General features: G+C 37.4%; 1 protein-coding gene across 1 annotated transcript; it reads right to left on the reverse strand.

The window, feature by feature from the left end:
• Positions 1-2138: 2138 nt before the first annotated feature.
• Positions 2139-7388, reverse strand: LOC103711078 (glycosyltransferase BC10-like). Its single transcript, XM_008797074.6, has 3 exons — positions 6817-7388; positions 5595-6198; positions 2139-3158 (listed from the first exon to the last, which is right to left on the reverse strand). The coding sequence occupies exons 2-3, from the start codon at positions 6108-6110 to the stop codon at positions 2517-2519; spliced, it is 1158 nt and encodes a 385-aa protein (XP_008795296.4). The 5' UTR covers positions 6111-6198; positions 6817-7388; the 3' UTR covers positions 2139-2516.
• Positions 7389-21351: the final 13963 nt, after the last annotated feature.

The following is a 21351-nucleotide window of genomic DNA, read 5'->3' on the forward strand; positions in this document are numbered from 1 at the left end:
CATATTGATGTAAATAACAAGCCATGTTTCATAAATTTGCGTCAACTTTATAATGCATCCTGCTTAACCATTAATTCAGGGAGTTTTATCATGCTGATTTGCATTCATAGGAATGCTGATTTGCAATACAATGTATTGCATAGACTTATACGTGTGCTTGATTATGGTGGTTTAAGTGGTGCACAGATTGCTTTAATATGGAATAACCAGAATATTTAGCTTTTATCCTTGACTTGGATCTTCCTTTTTCTTGTTGCTTTGGGGATTTAATATCCTAAAACATTGACATATTGATGTAAATAACAAGCCATGTTTCATAAATTTGCGTCAACTTTATTATGCATCCTGCTTAACCATTAATTCAAGGAGTTTTATCATGCTGATTTGCATTCATAGGAATGCTGAATGTATCTGTGGTTTTTGATTCCAATGATCTTCTCTCCTCCCTTCTAGTAACTCAGACATTAAGATTCATTTTTCTTTAATTGATTCCTTTGGAAGGGAACCAAGGCTTTACTTACTTTAACTATAAAATATAAGTCTGATCAATTTAAGTTATAATTTGTAGCTTGGATAAGACTTAGATTAATTGGAATTCCATTTAAATGGCTAATAGTTGTTCCACCTGTCAGCTTTGTCTTAGCTTTGGAGAAGCCTTAGTTCTGTTGCTTTCACATAGGATTTTGGTTTTCTTATGAGAAAAGACCATCTGATTTTAATCCAATATCACCTCCAGAAACAGAAATATAAATTCATGTACTACAACCTTTTCGCGTCCGTCGCACTCTTTGTTTCTACACTGAGTAGCTTGCTCTTTTGATTCTTACACTCAATATGTCTTCCGGAGATGAATTCAGTTTATCTGAACCTTAAACACCTCACCAACTATCTATTAATTTTACATTAGATGATTCATATTGGCATCTAAGGATAAAATTTCACTGCAGGCAATATGGAGGCCAAGCTGTTGCACATACCATGCTGACAGAATAACTGCTTCCTATAGTAACTAATCAACCTGATATGCAGGACATGAATGCAATTACCTTGCAAAACTAGCTTCCAAGTGTCTTGATAGAAAGAGGAAAACAAATTATTGCCTCTCACTACAACTTAGCAAAATCTTACATATGCAACCTTATCAACTAATATGTGGGATCACCATCTGCAAATGAAAATATTGAGTATGAAAAGACTGAATGCATATTACCTGAAATATTTTGGTGAGTGATGTTCAGAAGAAAGCTGGCTGATTTAAATTTTGAGTCACAATTTTATGCCATGAGTAAGAGACGATTCATGGCACAAAACAAAGAACAATTAGATTTGACTTTTATATAATTTAAATCATGGCACAGAACACTGATAATCCACAAGCGTTGTGGAAGATAAAACATTGCATTTCATATAAAAACCTGCAAAAATGCATACCAATATTCACTATGTATCTTCCATAATTGGTATGGATTGCCATTATAGTTGCAACTCACTCAAGAAAAAAAGATGCAGCACCCTTGAAAAGCTCAAGGGAGGGCAAAAAGTCTCTTTTTAAAAAAGGCCTTCTTTTCGAGATCAACTTGTGTACAAGGACCTGTTCTATCTAGACTTCTGTTCCGTCCTCACCTCTGATAAAATGAGGGCTGCATTTGTCCTAGTGCCTTCTTCGTCTAAGATACATTGGTCACATCATCTCAGAGAGACTCAGAGATTTTTCCCCTATTCGTTTAGTGGGGTCATCACTTTCTCTTCTTCACCTACTGCCTCATTATCGCTTTGCTTCTTCTCATACTCCAGAGCTTATTGATTCTTATCACTCTCTCTTACTCTTACAGAAGAAGCTTATTATTACCTAGTCATTTATTACTTCTTAAATGCTAAACTTGTTAAGCTGCATAGTGTCATGGATAGCCAGAAAATAAGAACAAACAACATTAGAATGCTTGGAGGATCTTTAAAATACTTGGTGATCTGGTTTTTCACTTCCCTCTTTGCATTCTCCAATTCTGAAATTTTAGCATGGTAGCATCCATGGATCCATCATCCCTTGGCCTAGTAACCATGAACCAACTTGTAAATCTGTTTTCTCAAGAACAGGTTACAGTTATTTGAGCTAATACAGATATACTAAGACAAGTAAAGAGATCAAATTTACTTTAACATTACTCACTGTATGATCACCTAACAAACAACGAGTTTGCATCACTATACATTCTGCAGCAGAATTTCAAATTACTCTTTGAATACATATCTCACAAAGCAAAATCTGGGGAAAAGAAAATATAATGGAGACGTTTCGTGTTTGGTGATCCATCTATCCTCTCAATTAAACTTAGGGATGATCTGACTTTTCAACTCAAGCTCCTAGTACCATAAAACACATGCTTGAAACCTCCGCTGATCCAAATACACAGAAGGTAAGAATGCATAAATGAGAAAAGTATAATTCCTGTGTTGATCAGAGAAGAGGGAGAGGAAGGAACGAGGGCTGAGCAAAAGGAGAGCTGCAGAAAAAGAATTTAGAATTTCATAACCATTGAAGCGAGGTTGAGTAGGGGTTCCAATGCATCAGGAGAAAACTTCATCGCAAAAAGGAAACAGACAGAACTTGGTTTGGAGTTGTATGTACAGATGGTCCCATTATTTCTGATAGACTGGATGAGGCCCTCTGTAATGTCTTCGCTTCCATACGTTGCAGGGTGATGACCTCTTTTGGACCAGTCAGCCCAGGTAACTGTCCGGTTCGCATTCAAGATCCCATCAAGCATGTTCAAGTATGTAGGGATGTAGGAATCATCAGGGTAACAAGTAATTTTACAGTATTTCCTGAAAATAGAGTAGTATTTGTTGTCTGCGACTATATTCACCGCCAGTGAGCGCTTGACTTCAAACCACCGAGTCCCTTCTCTCCATTGAGAATGCTTTATTTCAGGGGCCATGCGGCTGTTATAACTTCCATGGCCTTGGATTGGGTTTTCATCATAAGACTGAGAAAAGCTGTATGCAGAGTTGATGAGGTAATTATAGATGGTTTGGAAATTAAAGACTGGTATACAACTCTCGGAGAGCAGAACAAAGCGCTCATTGGATAAGTCCAGCAAAGCATTGGCCAAGAGGCGCTTTTGCGCATCTACCAGTGATATCGAACCCTGTTTAGTTTTCTGCATACAAACAGCAAATAAAAACACAGTTCAGCTGAGCTGTCTTCATAAAGAGAATGCTTCAATTCAACCAAGACTTCTGTCATGCTAAATTCACAATTGTTTACAAGTATGGTGTGCAACATCTTAATTTCTACAAGTTTCTGATATTCATTCAATCTTGGATGAGAACATCTTTACTGAGAAGACAATAAAGCAAAAAATTTGCAGAAATATAAACTTAACTTCATTTGAAATGCCTATTAAAAAACACTATTTTTGAAATTTATAGAATAAAACTTTTTGAAAAATTATTACTGCTGCTGATGCCACTGGACAGAGAACTCATACAGCTAAGATAAAGAAACACTATATCTTTTATTTTTTACACTATATCCATTAAAAATTTTTAATGTGCTTTACCATGCTGAACAGCCAACAATGAAATGCTATGGTAAAAAGATAAAGTGCACTACTAAAATATAAACACAATAAGCAAGCTAAGATACACTGGAAAAAAAAACTATATCTTTTATATTTTACACTGATTAAAAAAAAAAATTGTAACAGGAAGAGGCATGCCAAACAGTCAAAACATAATAATGACCCATCTAAATGAATTTAGGATCCAAAGTGATACTAAAGGCCCATGTTAGTTGGAGATAAAGTTATCCTCAGCATATACTCATCATACTAACATGAAGCAAAAGCATATTAGATTAAAGCTTAGAGTTTAAGAAAAAAAGTATAGAAGAGACACAATTAGATAAGAACCTATTCAAGCATAAAAACAATATGGTCTGGTTTACAAACCAACATTATATGAAACAAACCCGTACCATCTTATGGAATCTGCACCATTTGTATCTCGATTACTCATACACCAACTCTGTAACAGGAAGGGGTTCCCAGCCCCGACCCATATTAATGTAATAAATTTAAAGCAGTTCAGGCAGGACCAGCAATTAATTTAAGTATCGTATATAGAAAGCATGAACTAATACTACAGGCCTTGACAAGATTTAAAGTTATGGATGTACATCTACTAATTGTGGGACAAAAATGTTCTATTTCAATGGTGAATATGGAAGTGTTTCTTCTTAATAAATCAAGTGATTACATGTCTTGTTAAAAGATTAACTCACATTACTTAACTAGGAAAAAGATGCAAGCAATCTCCATGGAAGTATGTTGACAAAATGAATTTCATTCAAGAACCAGATTTTGGAATTCAAAATCCAAAATGAGAACAAGGGTAGATTATAGGAGATATTTTTGTATCGTTAATAGTTCAACATGGAAACTGGAACAGGACAAAGAGAAAACAGTTAAGGATCAGGATAGACAAGATCATATAATGATCTCTGCTTTGATGATACAGATCATAGGCCATTTCTACAATCAAGATTGATCGTCGCCAAGGGTACAGAGGAAAAGGTAGATGCTTTTTGCCAAAATAAAAGAATGGCAGTTGGAAGAATATAACAGAAGTATATTCATATTGTTCTTGCTGACATTTTCCCTTAACTCAGCAGAAAGAATCATAATGATTATTAGCTTGAATTGAGGCATTAAGCTTGATGGCTATTTTTTGACCATACTGCATGCACTGTTTTGTTTACTAGTTTAAACAACCCTCAAAATAACAGAGAAATTCGGAGAGAACTAGAAAGGTTGACCACACGAAAGCATACATAGTTTGATTTACAAATTCCAAAATTCAAGTACACCACTTTGGTGAGTTACCAAATCTTATACAAAATTACACTCCATCACCAAGGAGGCCACTACAGATAATTGTGTCAATTCTAAGCGCACAGAATTTAAGAAGATAAATAAGAAAATCAGAAACAATATGTGCTTGGGAATTCTATTTCATAAAAGATACGGGAAAGCAGCAGCATGCAAATTTTTCAGAAAGGATACCGCAAAGTAAGAATATAGAATAAAATTCCTATAAGAATTCAAAATAACTATTATCTCAGAAAAATGAGATCATTTGGAACTTTGTTGTAAATAACTATATCTCAGAAAAATGTGATTTTATGGAAATTTTTTCTGTAGTTACAAAAATACTTGGTTGCTGTGTCTCCATCGTAATACTAACTGAAATTACTTTTAGATATCTTCGCTTTTACCATTGTCACTAGTAAACATATTCAGCAACTCTCAACAATGGTGATGCACTAATGTATCTTCAGAACACACTCTATGATAGATTGAAAAACATGGCATGAGTTTCAGAACAGCAGATCAAGCTAAATATGTGATAATAAACCAATTAAACACAAATAAAATCATATGAAAAAATCAACAATGGTGATGCACTACTGTATCTTCAGAACACCCTCTATGATAGATTGAAAAACATGGCATGAGTTTCAGAACAGCAGATCAAGCAAAATATGTGATAAATAAACCAATTAAACACAAATAAGATCATATGAAAAATTGTACCTCACTTGGAATTTGGCGATCATAGAAGAAAGAGGTCTCAGGGACCTTAAGTGTGTACCCTGGATATGCATGCACATACACTGTGAAGAGCCCTTGATGGCCTCTGAAAAACCTATCCCACAATGGAAAGAATGGTAGAGGTCCTTCCGTCATAAACATGAAGGCCACCTTTGGCACTCTGTTGAATGGATACTTCTTTATCTTGGATACCATTGAAGCCCTCCAAAAGAGTTCTTTATCTGTCATCCCATGCATCAAATGGCATGGCTCAAGGAAATCTTTAAGGTTCATGGTAACCTTCCCACACTCTTTTGCGTATGGCTTTGTCGGGAAGAAGATTTCAGTCTGTGCTATGTGCGGATTGAAACGCACACCCCATGACAAGCCTAGAACTGCCCCAGCCATGAAAACAACTACGCCCGTAACAATCTTTATCAGCCTAAGCAGCGCATCCTTTCTTGGAGAGTTTGCCCACAGCTCTTCCTCCTCTTCATCCCCTTTCCTCCTCGGCTTCATCTCAATCCTGTTATAATTCCAAACTCTCCAACACCCTTAAATTTATAAAAAGCACCTCTTTTTGATCCTTGCTATGAAAACCATCATCCTGTGAACAGTTGGCAGAGTTTTTCCAATCCGATTAAACTTTATGCATCAGTTTTATACCCTTAAAACAACCATACAAGAAATATCAAACTGAAGTTACGCTCAACATCTACGATCAACTCAAGAGATCAAAGGGAAAAAAACACATCTTTAATTTGCTTGAAATCCAACAATCTATTCAGCAGTCCATTCGATTTCCTTGCAGAAAACACTGAAAGAGCCGCCAAATAAAAAGGAATGAAAAATACTATTTTATCTCGTCAGAATCAAATTTAGTACACCAAAAAAATCAGCCTCAGAAACCCAAGAAATCCCAGTACCCTAAATTAAGCTTAAATAATATTTCATGGAAAAATTAAAAACCAAAAAGAAAAACACCGCTTTTAGATTGAAATCCCGAATCTATTCAGTAAGCTATTCGATTTCTATGCAGAAAACACTCAAAAATCAAGCAAAAAAAGGAACGAAAAATAGTGTTTCATCTCATCAAAAAAATATATATATAAAAAAAGAATTCTACTCAAAACCAACCAAAATCATCAGAAAATTCAAAAAAACAAAACTGATAGATTCCGACACTCCAAAACAGAAACTCAGGGTACCGGATAAACAAACTGACCTCGCGCAAGAAAGGCGATCCCTTTTTATCTTCCCAATCACTGCAGAGGATCCTAGGGCTCCTCCAACTCCAACAACAACGAATCAAGGTTCGAACTTGGATATCATCAACTGATCTGGCCGCATTGGAATCCTCGATAACGAACGACAAGACCGAAGGATTGGACGGAAGAGAAGGGAAGAAGACAACAAGACGAGGAGATTTTGGGAGGAAACTGTCGCTCTTTTTTCCTCCCCTCCACTTCTCCGTCGAAGCCTTGGCGTTTTCGAGATAGGTTTAATGGGTTTTATGGAGAGAACCGGGAGGCGGAGAAGTCGGCGGAAGGACGAGGAAACGGCGCGCGCATCGGGAGGCCGGGGCGGTTCACTAATCTATGCCTAGATTCCCTTTTTTGCGAATCTTTCGGATAATTTCGACAGGGTGGTAATGATCCAAGAAATGGCTACCCTTCTTCGCTGTCGATTCACTGCTGCATAGTATATTCAAGCAAAATTTTTCTAATCCGTACCAATGCCAGCTTGGTATCTTACGGTATAATATAAATTTTTTTGGATGCATGATCCATGCCATTCATCCAAATCAGTATAGTATGGTATGCTTATGTCGCTGGACTTAGACTGGTATGAAATACATATATCCAATATTTTTTATCTAGTATGATTTTTTTTAATATCGTATCAATTTTGTACACAGCTAATTATATATAAAATCAAAAGATAAAAATAAAATTTTTGGTTAATAGAAAGTAAACATGAAATACCATGCATCATAGGCGGTAGATCTCAAATTTCTTTTTTCATTTTGTAAAGGCACAAAAGCAAAGTGCTATTGTTGATGAACACCTGATTTCTTACCAAAACTTATCATCTTATGATTGGCATTATATATATATATATATATATATATATATATATATATATATATATATATATATATATATATATATATATATTAAATCAACTAAATTAAACTATTTGCACATAAAAACTTCTATAAAAATTAAAAAACAAAGTACTCAAAAATTAAGTAAAAAGATCTACAGTGAATCCTATCTCATCATAGTTGGCTACCTAAGCCGCCAACCGATCAGCTATACAATTAGATTTCCTAATAAGCAATACGTGCCGCTATGTTTAATCCTATATATAGTTGTTATATAGTTCTATATATTCCCATTTTATGTTTATCGCAAATACACTTAGAATTTCATATTTAGTCCTGCAAATAGCTAATATACTATGCACAGCTATGTTTATTTTCTAGTTAGGTATTTTTGTTTCAATATATACAGCTGATCTATTTTGTATATATAATTATATTATGTCCACAAGATGGGGGGAGTAAACGTAGACTGCTGGTCAATTTTTCTAGCATGATCGAGACACTCTTTTTTAAAAAAAAACTTTCTCAATCCTGGAGTGATGTGGTGGGGTCTCTGGAGCACTAGGTTATGAATTAGATAATATCACCATCTCCTTCATGAGTTTAAGATATTAATTTTTGTCAGTCCAGCCCCTCTCATAAGTTAGTTTCCACGGACTAATTTTTTCTAGGAGTGCACTTTTTTGTAAAAAGTGATGGCGCATGCTTATAGGCTGACCATTAGAGTATTTGTTTTCTTGAGCCTAAACTACAAGCTAGTGAGGTCCGAGTTGGTGTCATATAATTGGAACTCCAGTTAAGTCATGTTGGGCTTAATCAAAGTCTCAGCAAGGTGGATTTGGCACAGAGCTTTTGGAGCTAACTCAAGTTTGCATTACTTGATTCACTATCTTCACTATCTGAGGAAGAAAACTAGGATGAGATGTTAAGATCCCAATCTTATTCTTAGTAGTCATGATCTAGTATATATATATATATTGTTAGGACGGGCAAACTACACCTGACGAATACGAATGCATCTAATAAAATCAGAAAACATAATATCTCAGAGTGTCCGGAACAACTTCTTATCCCCAGCTTACAAAGTGATGCCCGCATGACCAGCCACATAAGCGGTTACCCAATCCACAACCTCATTGGCTTCACAAAATACATGCTAAAGGCCCCTCCATCCCTCGTCATTGCCCAGATGTCTCGAAGCAACATTCTTACCATGAATAAGAATCTAAAAAATATGTCATATTAATTGTCAAATATTAAAATTATACTTTAAATCTTTTCTCTCATTCTTTATTTCTTAGTCTTTTTCTTTTTCTCCCTTTTAAAGGAAAGGGTTTGGTGTGTTCGCAACTGATGGATTAATAAATCCAGATTTTCTCCGTTTTACAACCGGTGCTCTCCTATCCATAAACTGCTGGCTGTGATCGCCATAAGTGATAACTTAAACGGGTTCCTATCTTAAAACTTGTCAAAATCGTAACGAAACACATAAAGTTTATTAAGAGAGAGAATAAATTCTTGGCGTTACCCTTGATTAAGTAAACTCTATATTAAATTTGGAAAGCTGTATAATGCTTTGAAGATGTTTCAAAATTATCTAAATGTGAAAAGAAGGAAATAAAAATCATCTCTCCTCATGTAAATTACTGTATGTTGTACATAGGACTCGTTTGGTTGGCAAGAAGAATGTTTTTTCACTAAAATATTTTTTAGAATGCTGTTGACTAGATATATGATGCATGAAAAAATGGTTTTTGCATATCTAATTGATAATAGAAAAATAGTATATTTTAGTGTAGCTCATGTTTAGTTGAGCATATATTTTTCTTAGAAAATTAGATAAAATATCTGTTAGGTCTTTAGTAAAGCGAAAGTCCTTATCTCATTTTATCCAAAAGGTTAAGGATGCTTTTGAAAAAAAAATACTCCAATTCTCATCAGATGAAAATTGGAATTTTCAATGTTCCACGTTAGGCTGCAAATGGGTCGGGTCAACCTGAGACCCAACCCGGCCCGACCCGCGTAGACCCGATCCGATCCGAATTTTAGGATCTACATATCCGGGTCGGGTCCTATAATTGGAACCGAATCATTTTCTGGGTCGGATCTGCGTTTACCGAACGGATCCGATCCGACCCGAATAGATCCGAATCATTTTTTGGGTCGGATCAGATTTCGATCTATTACACTGTTGATATCTCTGGTGTCTCGGTAGCTGGGTTTTTTTTTTTTCTTTCCGTTTTTTGGTTTCTGTTTTTTTTTAACTTTTACAGGGAGGAAGTGTGGGGACGCTGAACTGATTATGGGTCATGTGCCAGTTTTCTGCAATGGAATTGGATTTTGGAAGAAGGTCTGGGATTTTTTTTTGTCCTCGTGAAAGGGGAGCTGGGAGACGCCAAGTTCCGTCCAATCAGTCATATGGACAAAAAATAGTGTGATATGAAATTTGGCTTGTTGACCGACTTAGTTAGTAAGTCAGGGGTCATCTGTTCTGACTGGAGGTCAATTGTAGGTCTTTCAAGTCATGGGTCACCCAGCACCTCATAATTATGATATGACCAAATTAGATTTGCCCAAATTCTTTCGCAAAAAAAATTAAATCTGATTCGAATCCGTACCCGATCCGATTCGAATCTGGATCCGACTTGGATCTGACCCGATCCGGCCCGATCTTCAACCGGGTCGGATCTGGATCCCAAATTAGAATCCGAATAAAAAACTGGATTAGATCGGGATCACCCAGGATCCGATCCATTTGCACCCCTAGTTCCACGTGGATTTTTCTTTCTATGAAATGTGTGAATTTTATTCGCATGAAAAAACTATTTTTCCATCTCTTTTTTTTTAAAAAAAAAAATTAACCGAGCATCACCATATTACTTTATTTTTCCGTTGACTATACTTTTTCTCTCTCCTCTTTCTGCGAACCAAACGAGTTCGGGCAACATATATTGATTTTGCATAGCAAGACTAGTGCACACTATCTCTAGTCATTTATCTAAGAAAAAGGAAAACTTTTTGGTCCAATTAATACAGATTATACAAGGAGTATGACCGAGATGAAAGCATTGATAACAAAGAGACGAAAGAGGAAGAAGAAATACAAAGATGCTGTGGTGGCTCAGAAGCTATCATAGCTCTGATGGCAACAAAGTTTTAAAGCCTTTTTCGCTTGAGAGCTGTGAGGTCTGGAGCAGGAAGTTCTCCTTGATGCGCCTAATAACCTTAGCAATCATGGGATTCAAGCTTCAGGCTCCTTCAAAAGCACCCAGATTGTCCAAGGAGCTCAAGGGAAGCCGGTAGTTGCACTATTAGGCTGAAGCAATAAGTGTACTAATTATAGGGAGAGACACCATAAGTTTTCGAGGTCTAAGTTTTATGGTGATTAAGTTAACATCCTATCTAAAAATGCAAGCATTTAGATAGATAGGCCCAAAAATATATAAACACTACAAGAGTTCTAATATATTATTAAAATCTTATTTAAAAACTAAGCATTAAGATTGTTGGGGGGCGGATGGGGTATCCGGGATTTTAGTCCCATATTGGAAAAATAGCGGAAAGGATTATGCCTTATAAGAAGGAGCCACCTCTTTCCTTCTAGAGGCATATAAGTACCGTAAGAGTCCTAACCCATCTAGAACTGGAAAGAGCTAAGGTCTACGATGTAAAGCACTATCAAGAGCTAAGCACGTGCGTACTTCCCCAAAGCAGACATAGTCACTTTTCTGCTCTAACAGAGATAAACAGAGATCCGCTCTAACAGAGATAAACAAAGATAGATAGACCTCCGAGCATATAAGTACCGTAAGAGTTCTAACCCATCTAGAACTGGAAAGAGCTAAGGTCTACGATGTAAAGCACCACCAAGAGCTGCGTATGATGTAAAGCACGTGCGTACTTCCCCAAAGCAAACATGGTCACTTTTCTGCTCTAACAGAGATAGATAGACCTCCGAACATATAAGTACCGTAAAAGTCCAGTCCTAACCCACCTAGAACTATCATTTTTCAACAATTGTTAGCATATAACTTGCCAGCAAAAGAAGGATGAGTTATTGCTTCTCATAGCAATCTCTTATTCCTCTCTCTCTCTCTCTCTCTCTCTCTCTCTCAAAAGAAATGGAAAGAGCTAAGGTCCACTAAAGGAAAATGGAGGGTGCAACAAAAGTTTTGATCAAAGGGCAATTGGGTCAGAGAAGAAAAGGAAACATCAAAGTTTAGTACAAAGGAGCATCATTGAAGCAAGCCTCACCTTTCATATCAATCTCAATCATTGCTATACACATTGGCAAGCATGTACATGACCTGGGAACCTGACCCAGTGAAAAAAAAAAGCTCAAATGAAAGCTTCCCAACTTTGCACCTGCCACCTAGTGCATCAAGAACTCCTAAATCTGTTACTAGAGAACAAGTAACAGCTATTTGAGCTAATGCAAATACACTAAGAGAAACAAAGAGATCAAATTTACTAGCAATTGCTGATTGTACCCTGAGCTAGCTAACAAAGTCTGCAGCAGGATTTCAAATTTCTGTTTGAATACATATTCCTCACAAAGTTAGAACTGGGGAAAAGAAAATAAGAAACTGAAGTTTGTCATGCTTGGTGATTTCTCTGTCCTCTGAACTAACTCCAAAGTGAACAAGCTTTTTGACTCAAGCTTGTAGAACCTTTAAACACATGCTGGCTACCTCTAATTTTCCACATACAAAGAAGGCAAGAATGCATTAGTAGGAACTAAGAAGAGTATATTCCCCTTGACCAGTCAACCTAAGTTACAAACCTGTTCACATCCAAGGCCCCATAGAATAGTATTACATATTTTTGCAAGCCCAAAGTCACCAGGATTAGCTTGTTTTTTTTTTTTTTGGTAAATGGGATAAATTAAACCAAACGAGTATAAGTATATCCATGGGAATCAGCTAACAAAATATTTAACAATGGAACAGGAAGGTGTGCCCTAGAATCCCATAATATTGATCCTATATCATTGGCCACATAAGACTTGTCTATTGCATGAGGTGCTCGGATCAAGGTTTTTGTGTCATAAGTTGCATAAAATTTTGACCAAGCATGCAAGAATGTCTATGTACAAATCACAACTTTTTTTTTCCATCATAAACCACTAGAATGCTTGAACTCACAACCTCTTAATAACTAGCAGGAAACATTTTTGATTCTTGAATTACGCTAAATTGTGTTGATTTGCATTGATTTGCACTTGCTTTAACAGACTAGACCGTGCTCAAGCAAACCCAGTGGAACTAACTAGACACAGTATTAAAGCGCAAATATCAGTTACGAGGATTTGGAAGCAGCAACTTCTCAGTCATGATATAAAGCAACACCATCTAAGTATTATTGAATTTATGGGGGAAAAAAGCATGCTCTCTCTTTTTTTTTAGAAATTATTTTTTGTTTAAAAAAATAGCTTCTAACTTGTTAGCCTGTTAATTCCTCGATTCTTGAAATTTATTGTATTAATTTTAGTTTAACTACAATTAAAAATGAATATATTTGAAGCATGTATTAAGTTATTTAACAGTCAAAACTATTCAGTGCAACCATGCGGCTTTTGGGGAGATGGTTATGGTGGATTCGTGGGCCTCATGAGGTCGTTCGGCTGAGCTTCTTATCTTACAAGGCCGCTTGGGTCTGTCGGGCTGGGCCTTCAAACAGCTTAGCCCGTTCCCTCCTATTTCGCCTGCCCTCCCCTTCCTCCTCCGCCCTGATGCTCTCTATTTCTCTATCTCTTTTTTTTTTTCTCTCCGTCAGGACCAGTAGGTTTGGTGTAAGTGGAACGAGCGGGAGCCAACTTCACTGAGAGTCTATTTGGATGATTGGGATCAAAATTCTATAAAATTTATGGGTTGGGCTAGTCATCCAAACAGGCCATGAAGGTTTTGATTTCTTTCTTTCTTTTTTTTTTGGTACAACGGTTGGCGCAGGGTGGAGAGGTAGCTATATAACATGTTCAAAAGTCTTTTCTCGAGTGCTGAGCAGCAAAAAAGACGACCCAGTCTACAGTTCTGTTTGCCTTCCAGTACACATGCATGGCCTAAAAGGAGCCACAGTCTCTCACCATTCAACGAATGTCACTAATCAACGGGTGTCTGTCCCCCGCCGATCTTTGTCTTGAATCCACTAGATCACCATAGCTGAATCTCCTTCAAGGGAGATACAATCTGCCTCTAACGCACGTCTCGCATAGGTAATGCTCTCTCATATTGCCCTGAGCTCTGTTCCTATCAAAACAAACAAATATCTAAAGTCCCGCGAAGCTGAGTTGAGTCTGGATATTTAGTTATGGATCACAAAACAAGCCATATCTAGAATGAATTTCCCGGTTCTTACGTAATCACGTCATTATCTCAATAAACTGCTGCAGCCAGGCACCATTTTCCGATAAAAGAAGCAAAATGGGCCGTTTCTAAGAAAGAGAGATGCACCACTCCACTGTAGCAGGTAGCAGCAGTCGCTAATATGATACAGAGCTGAGAGGGGCTCAAGAAAGATGAGCACTACTAATGTATTGCAGGCTGATAAGATGGGGTCTTAAAGGGGATTCAAAGGCAGGATTTCCATCCCTTCCTCATGGACATTCGGAGGATTGTTTCTTCTCTCATTGTCTTTGTAGGTTATCCGAGGCTAGCAGTAAAAAAGACTGGGTGGCTTCGTATGCTGCTCATCAAACGATCTCTATGAAATGAAGTTACTGTGTTTCCATCCCTTTTCACCTCCATGATCTTCTCTACTTTTGAGTGTGCTGGTTGCAACCAGAGCTGTGTGTTGTCTTACAAAAAATAAATAAAAAAAAAAGCATTACTTTTGCAGATATAGAAGTAAAGTTTCTTTAATCAAAAGATTTTTTTTTTTTTGGGTCAATCAAGATGCTTGTTCATGGATCAACCTTGGGACAGGCTAAGCTCTGAACCTGCGAGTGCTGTCGGGGTTTTGGAGGAGCGGAGCTTGAAAACTCGGAGACCGTCCTCCTCGGGGGAGGCCCAAAGGTGACAGGCTCGCAATGATGTGTCGTTCTCAAGGCCAGCATTTGGTAATTACTATCTTTATTCACGAGCCAATTCGTGTCATGCCAGCGACCTTTCTATCATATCTTTATCTCATCCTTTCCTTGCCTTTGATTTCTTTCTTTTGACCGGCTTGGCTCCTAGCTTTTCTATGGCCTGGGTTACACCATATGACCGAGCTGCTCATGGGTTTGATTCATCGCGTGGAGTGCAAGTCATGCAAACTGTGTCATGTAGGCTTGGAGAGGCCTAAATATTTAGTAAATGTAGTGCTGCTGTGTTTTTAATAATGAGTTATTGGACACTGACAATAAAACTGGAGATCTGGTCTTTGCATTTCTCTCACTATTTTTTTTTATAAGACAGGAAAGATGATGCAATTCTAATATGAGTATACTTAAGAAAAACAAAAAATAAAATATGACGAAAGAGATGAAGAACAGTCTCATAGTTGTCCCATAAAATACCTCCATAGTGCTGAACTATATAGGTAGCGACCCAATCAGCTGCCTTGTTCACCTGTAGATATATATGGATGATCCGGAAGACAACATAGTCTCTCGCCAGCCTGCAGATGTCATACAGCAACGGATGCTCTCTGTCCGTTCTAGATGGACTCTGAATCTATCCAATCACTGTCGCAAAATCACCTCCAAGGTGAATACAGCTTGTTCGCTGGATGAGCCCCACATAGGTGATACCCTCCAAGGTTGCCCTAAGATATCGTAGATACGGTTGCTACATGCCGCTTCAAGATGAATACAACCTACTCGCAGGATGAGCCCCATATAAGTGATACCCTCCAAGGTTGCCGTAAGCTTCATCTTCGGACATTGAGACATCATAGATACAGTTGCTACCTACCGCAACAAGTCTAAAATCGGAGCCTCCTGATCACAAACCCTACTGTGCCCCTACACCAACTATCAGTCACACTACGATTAAAAATTTTCTTGAGAAAGCTCGGAGGTGGGGGCTCCCAAGAGATGAGAATCATCCGAGTCACTATTTTTCCACAGTACAGATTCCATTTAATTCCTACAACCACAGGAAATACATTTATCCTAACTATTTCCCTGTAATTGGCATGCAAATATATAATTGAAATGAAGATTGGAGCACATTTACAAATGGGGGAAAAGATACATAAAGTCATGTTCCGAAAAGCTATTCATGTATTTATGCTGAGCCATGTCAAATATATATATTTTTCTGGTCTTATGTCAAGTTAGCATACACGATGTTCTTGTACTACACTATGTTAATTTTGGCAAATTATCACACTATTTGTTAAATAGCATTATAAAGTTTCGGGTTCCAGTTTTCATGGTTCACATTATATTCACTTACAAGCAAATGTATTTAATTACAAATTTCATGGTCTATCTCAAGTTCTATCTTGTGATGTGGTTTGCATTTGATAGTCTTTTGGTTCCATCTTACTCTAAAGGAGTCTTAGCACGAAATTTTACAAGAAGTTATCAAGTAACCTTGATAGCAGGAAGAATCCTTTCCAACAAAATAGTCATGTAGTAATTATTGCTTCAAGTGTTACATAATCCTTTTTATAAAGAGTCCAAATCCTGTCCTTCTTATATATCAAATATGGGAGATCCTTGGTAAGAATATCTAGTATATGTCAAATTGTTGGATTTAAATATTGTTTCACATGCACATGTAAGAGTATCAAAAATATAGGATTTGATAACTAAAGCAAAATTGGCTCCCAAGTTTATATATAACCATCGCATTAAAAAAAACAAGGTCTCTGTGACTTCTGTTATCAAATTTTTAGAGGACAAAACAAAGAGCTAACATATATCAAGATAATGGAGGTTGCCGTATTATTTTGGCAAACTTATCTTTTTCTTGATTCTCTCTCTTCCTAGGTTTTTATATATTTGACTGGTACCATTTTTTGTGTTTCTTAATTGTCACCATGGCCAAATACAAAATTAGGGGAGAGTGATGTGGTGTGGTGGAAATACTATTCCCGTCACAAGCTTGGATGCAATAGATCAAGAATTTGATGATTTATGTTTGGAATATTGTCACTTTTGACTGCATAACTAACATTCATACTGAATCGATCGTCTGAGTTGGCTACATGATAAGGCCGCATGAACTCTACAACAATGCCCTAGAGATCATTCAAAAAGCATATAAAATAAACAAAATTTCCAATAACACCAAAATAATTAAATTAATCATAAAATTTAATCATAATGGTCTAATTAAATAAATTCATCTGATATTAGAAAGAAAAATCAACTCTTTAACTAATAACTTTATTATTCGAACTTCATACCTAATTCATCTGAAACTAAGCATTCTGCAACTCTAAAAGAAAAAACAAGAAATGGTGTGAGCTTTATAACTCAATAAAAATTTTCCACACATACACTAATGTAGATAAAGTACATTTAAAATAAAGATTGACTATAAACTATAACAAATGCAGGTAAAAATTATAAAACTTCATACTAACTATCAGCATAGCTCAAATAAATCTATATAGATATGCATACATGAATGTATGTCATCAAATATACATCTCATTCAAGAAAACATATCAGGTGTATCATTAACCTAAAGTCTTTGTTTAATAGTGGTTTTATATATCTTATCTTTCGTTACTATCCAGATTTCCGATCAGTAATAATTTTTCTAATTTGGACTATCTATAATCATGCTCTAGCCCGTTATTGGCAAACCATAATCCTATGTTTCGGCCCGTGGCGGTAAACCATAATATTTATACTTCAGTCCGTGGTGGCAAACTATAATATCACGATTCGACCCTTGATTAGCAATTCATAATACCCACGTTTCAGCTCGTGGCGGCAAGCCAAGGTGTCGCGATCAGACTCGTGACTGATAATTTATAACGTCACTAGTCCAAAGCTGCTTTTTACAATCTTATAGTCATTCAATTTTGGCAAATAAAATATAATTCCATATTATATTTTTTGCCCAATCCAAAACAACCAACACCATATTGGGAGCAACCAAAATCATTAATATCGGATACAATTAAGAAACATATATTTATAAATTCAGATCGACAATAAATCAGCAATCACATAGAAAATGATGCAACATCTAAAATCATCGATACATATTACGAAATACATACACCCATATAGGTGATTGTGTATAAGAATTCTTATCTCCATTAGCGACTAATGAAGAAAATATGGGACACCTCGACCTCATGCTAGACCAACTCCCCGACCGCGGACATGAATCTTGGTGAACGACTTTAACTCTAACTGAAGAGTCGCCAGCCAAAGAAAACCATCAGTACGCGTTGACCAGGGTTGACAGCCCTAATAATCGACAGCCTTAGCAGTTAGCAGTCATGGTATCCCTACGTCCTGCATCACACTTTTGCTGTACTCTGTCCATGCGGACTGACCTCCACATCGTGATTGTACCATCAGCCGCTGCATGGTATCATTGCACACTACGTCGGCTTAGTTAACGACAAGACTGGCTCTCCATATAAAGGGGGCAACTCAAGAGACTTGAGGTATGCATATAATAAGAACTCACTATCACTCACAGAGACCACCCTCTGCTGAGATTTCTTCCTTCCATACCGTTGTCTCATTATTTCGACTTAGGCATCGAAAAGTCTCCGCCGGAAACTTTCCGGCAAGTGGACTTCTTGCTGGCCACTCAGCAGATGAGACTAGTGCCCGACATCTCAACCAGCCTGCTCAGGTCGCCTCCAACCAACCTCAGGGTCGTCCAAGTTGCACTCCCACCTCGGTCCAGATTCGACAACAACAATGACCAACTCAATTACATTGAATACCAATCCATTTTTCGACCTACAAACTCAGGGCAAAGTGTCCAGGTTAACACTTTCTTACCTAAATAATTGCTCACCTATTTCAACATCAAAATAATTATAAACAACTATGAATAGTGCAAGATTATGGAAAGATATGGTAGATGATCATAATAAGGTCGGTTTGAGATTGCTCCTACGTTCACATAATATCGACCCACGACTCATCTTAGTATCAACTTAGGTTTATATGTTTGGACCCTTCACTAGTTCATAAGACATTTAGAGAGAAAAAGAGTGAAAAAAGAGAGAGACATTTAGGTCCGTCTTCCTATTGAATCGCGAAGAGGCGGACTCCCATGAGAGTCCATTTCTTCCATCTCACGTGCCAAGCATGCGAAATTTTTCCACCTTACGCTGAGATTCGTGCAGACTTTCGGGACGTGCGGTCTCTGGTGCCGGTCAAAACATCAAGCCCTCGCATATGATATCATAAGCACTTCTGCCCAAAGAAAATACCACAAGCACAACTTTCAAAAACTGCTGCAATTGATACGCAATTGTACGATGAAAATATTATTTTTATTACACAGCAAACAGTTCTCAAATAAATTCCCAGAGTCGAAAGCAATCAACCACGAAAGCAGAGCACCAAAAAGTGAAGGCTAGCTTTGTCTGATCCTCAAAACAATCCCTCGAACAATTCAGCGTGCGGCCTGGTTCGAGTGAGACCAAGAAGAGACAACAGCCGGGTCTCATGCACACAGTTCATCGTTGCACCACATCACTGCAAAATCTTCTTTGTAGACAGTTCCTTTCCGTACATTCGATTCCGATGTAGCCTTTTCCTTTCTAAGGGAAAGGGAAAAGATATGGTGTGATCTTAAAGCAACGCAGAGGAAAGGAGGGGCGGTTTCAACTTAAAGCTAACAGTATCTCTTGGATATATGGAAAGAAGGGTGGGGGGGAGAAAGAGAAGGAGGGAAGCAGTGAGTGTAAAGGTTTCCACAATGGTCGCCCAAGTTCTCTGGCAGCTTTACTCGGACTTTGGTTTCTTTGTGAGAGGCTGAGAGCCCGTCTTTTCAAACCACTGCTCTGAGATTGCAGTTGACACGACTCATCCTTTGTTTTCTCATCCAAAATAGGTAAGACATAGGTTGAGAACTTTGGATCCTAAGAAATCCAAAACCTATTAAATATGTCATGATGCCTCTGTTTCGTATCTTTTAAATATCTTCCCTTTGCTTTCGGACAAGAGGCCTCACTAGGATATTCTAGTCAATGAAGTAGTTTCGGACCGCATTATATTTGAAGGAAACTCAGACCATGATGATTGATTAGGTTTGGAGCCGGAATTGCGCTACAGACGAAAGGCTGCTCCACGACATCCACAAATTTTTAAAAAAGTGTGGCTCCTATCGGCCATACATGCCTACAGGGAGGTAAATGATGCTGCTGACTGGGTTGTGTTCTTCGTGGCTCATCACTCTGATTATTTCATTTGGAAGAATCACATGTTTGCGCTTTATACTTTGTGTTATCTCCTTTTTTCTGATTTTATTGGCTGCACTCATACCCATCATATGAGAGCCGCCATTGTACCCAAAAAAAAAATAATAATTTGAGAGTTCCACCATCCCGTGCACCTACCAAGTTAAATATCAATAAGAGAGAGAGAGAGAGTAGCAAACTTTCTCCACAGATACTTTACATGTTCCATACAGCTCACGTATCTAGAGTTGGCACTGGATCATCCATTCAAAATCCAAAGTTTGTTTATTTGTATTTTCTATAGAACAAGGATAGGTGGAAGTCCAGTCTGAATATTGGCATTACGGTGAGACTTGGTGTAGGTCTCTTCCTTTGACACGCGCACACAAAAAAAAAAACCTTTACCAACTTAAATAGTTAGCATGCTCAAATATAACTGTCAACTGCAGAAGGGTTGTTTTTGGCCTACCTCGCCTTACAGCTCTCATAAAACTCATAATATGCATGCTGAAAGATATAGTATGCTTGTGCCTTAACTCCTATTGGATTAAGGTTCTGAATTCTTTAAGACAAGGGGCTGTATTTATCTTGGTCAGTCATTATACTCTCACAAGAATCATATCTTAATCCACTGATGTAAAGATGGCTTCTCGCATATTTTGACATGAAGGGTGCCTTACTCTGTTGTTTCTCCTTGATTTATCAGGGGCCAAGTGTGGAGGTCAAAATCTATAGTTGTCAGAGCTGGAATAGGAGCAATATTGCAGGGCTCCACTCATATTTGATGCATCATGACAGCAAGTTATGAAGGATTTGGCGTAATCCAAACTCTAGCCTTCGAATATATAAAGCCAAGTGATTCTCTTCTGCTTGTTGCTCTAGTTATTAATATATTCCAACAGAGAAAGTGCCTCAGAGTGGAGTGTCAGAGCATTCTTCTTAAAATTAGACATCAAATGGTGGCGTTTTTATTTCTTATTAGTAGGACCTCCCCTCTTTTGCAGCCATGATGGCACCTTGGCTGCTGGACACCTCATTAAGCCTTTCAAGGCTATGCCCTTTGCGGGTCAACCAAGTTAACACATGACTTTCTTTCTTTTTCTTTGACCAATGCCACAAAGAATTGCACTGATGTTGTTGATGTTTTGAGCTTTCATTTTTTTTTAATTTCGCCCACTTATTGACAGAGACATCTTTTGACCAATCCTTTATCGCATTTGTTTGGTTATTCCAATCAAGCAAAGGAATATTATAGCAGAATAATAAGAAATTCATGCTATAGTTCAGCTTCTCTAGGGAAATTTTGATACCAACTCTCTTTTGCAATGATCTAAAACA

Source organism: Phoenix dactylifera, chromosome 13, assembly GCF_051530095.1.
Source record: "Phoenix dactylifera cultivar Ajwa chromosome 13, Ajwa_hap1_PhDact_Kaust_v1.1, whole genome shotgun sequence".
Classification (NCBI taxonomy): domain Eukaryota; kingdom Viridiplantae; phylum Streptophyta; class Magnoliopsida; order Arecales; family Arecaceae; genus Phoenix; species Phoenix dactylifera.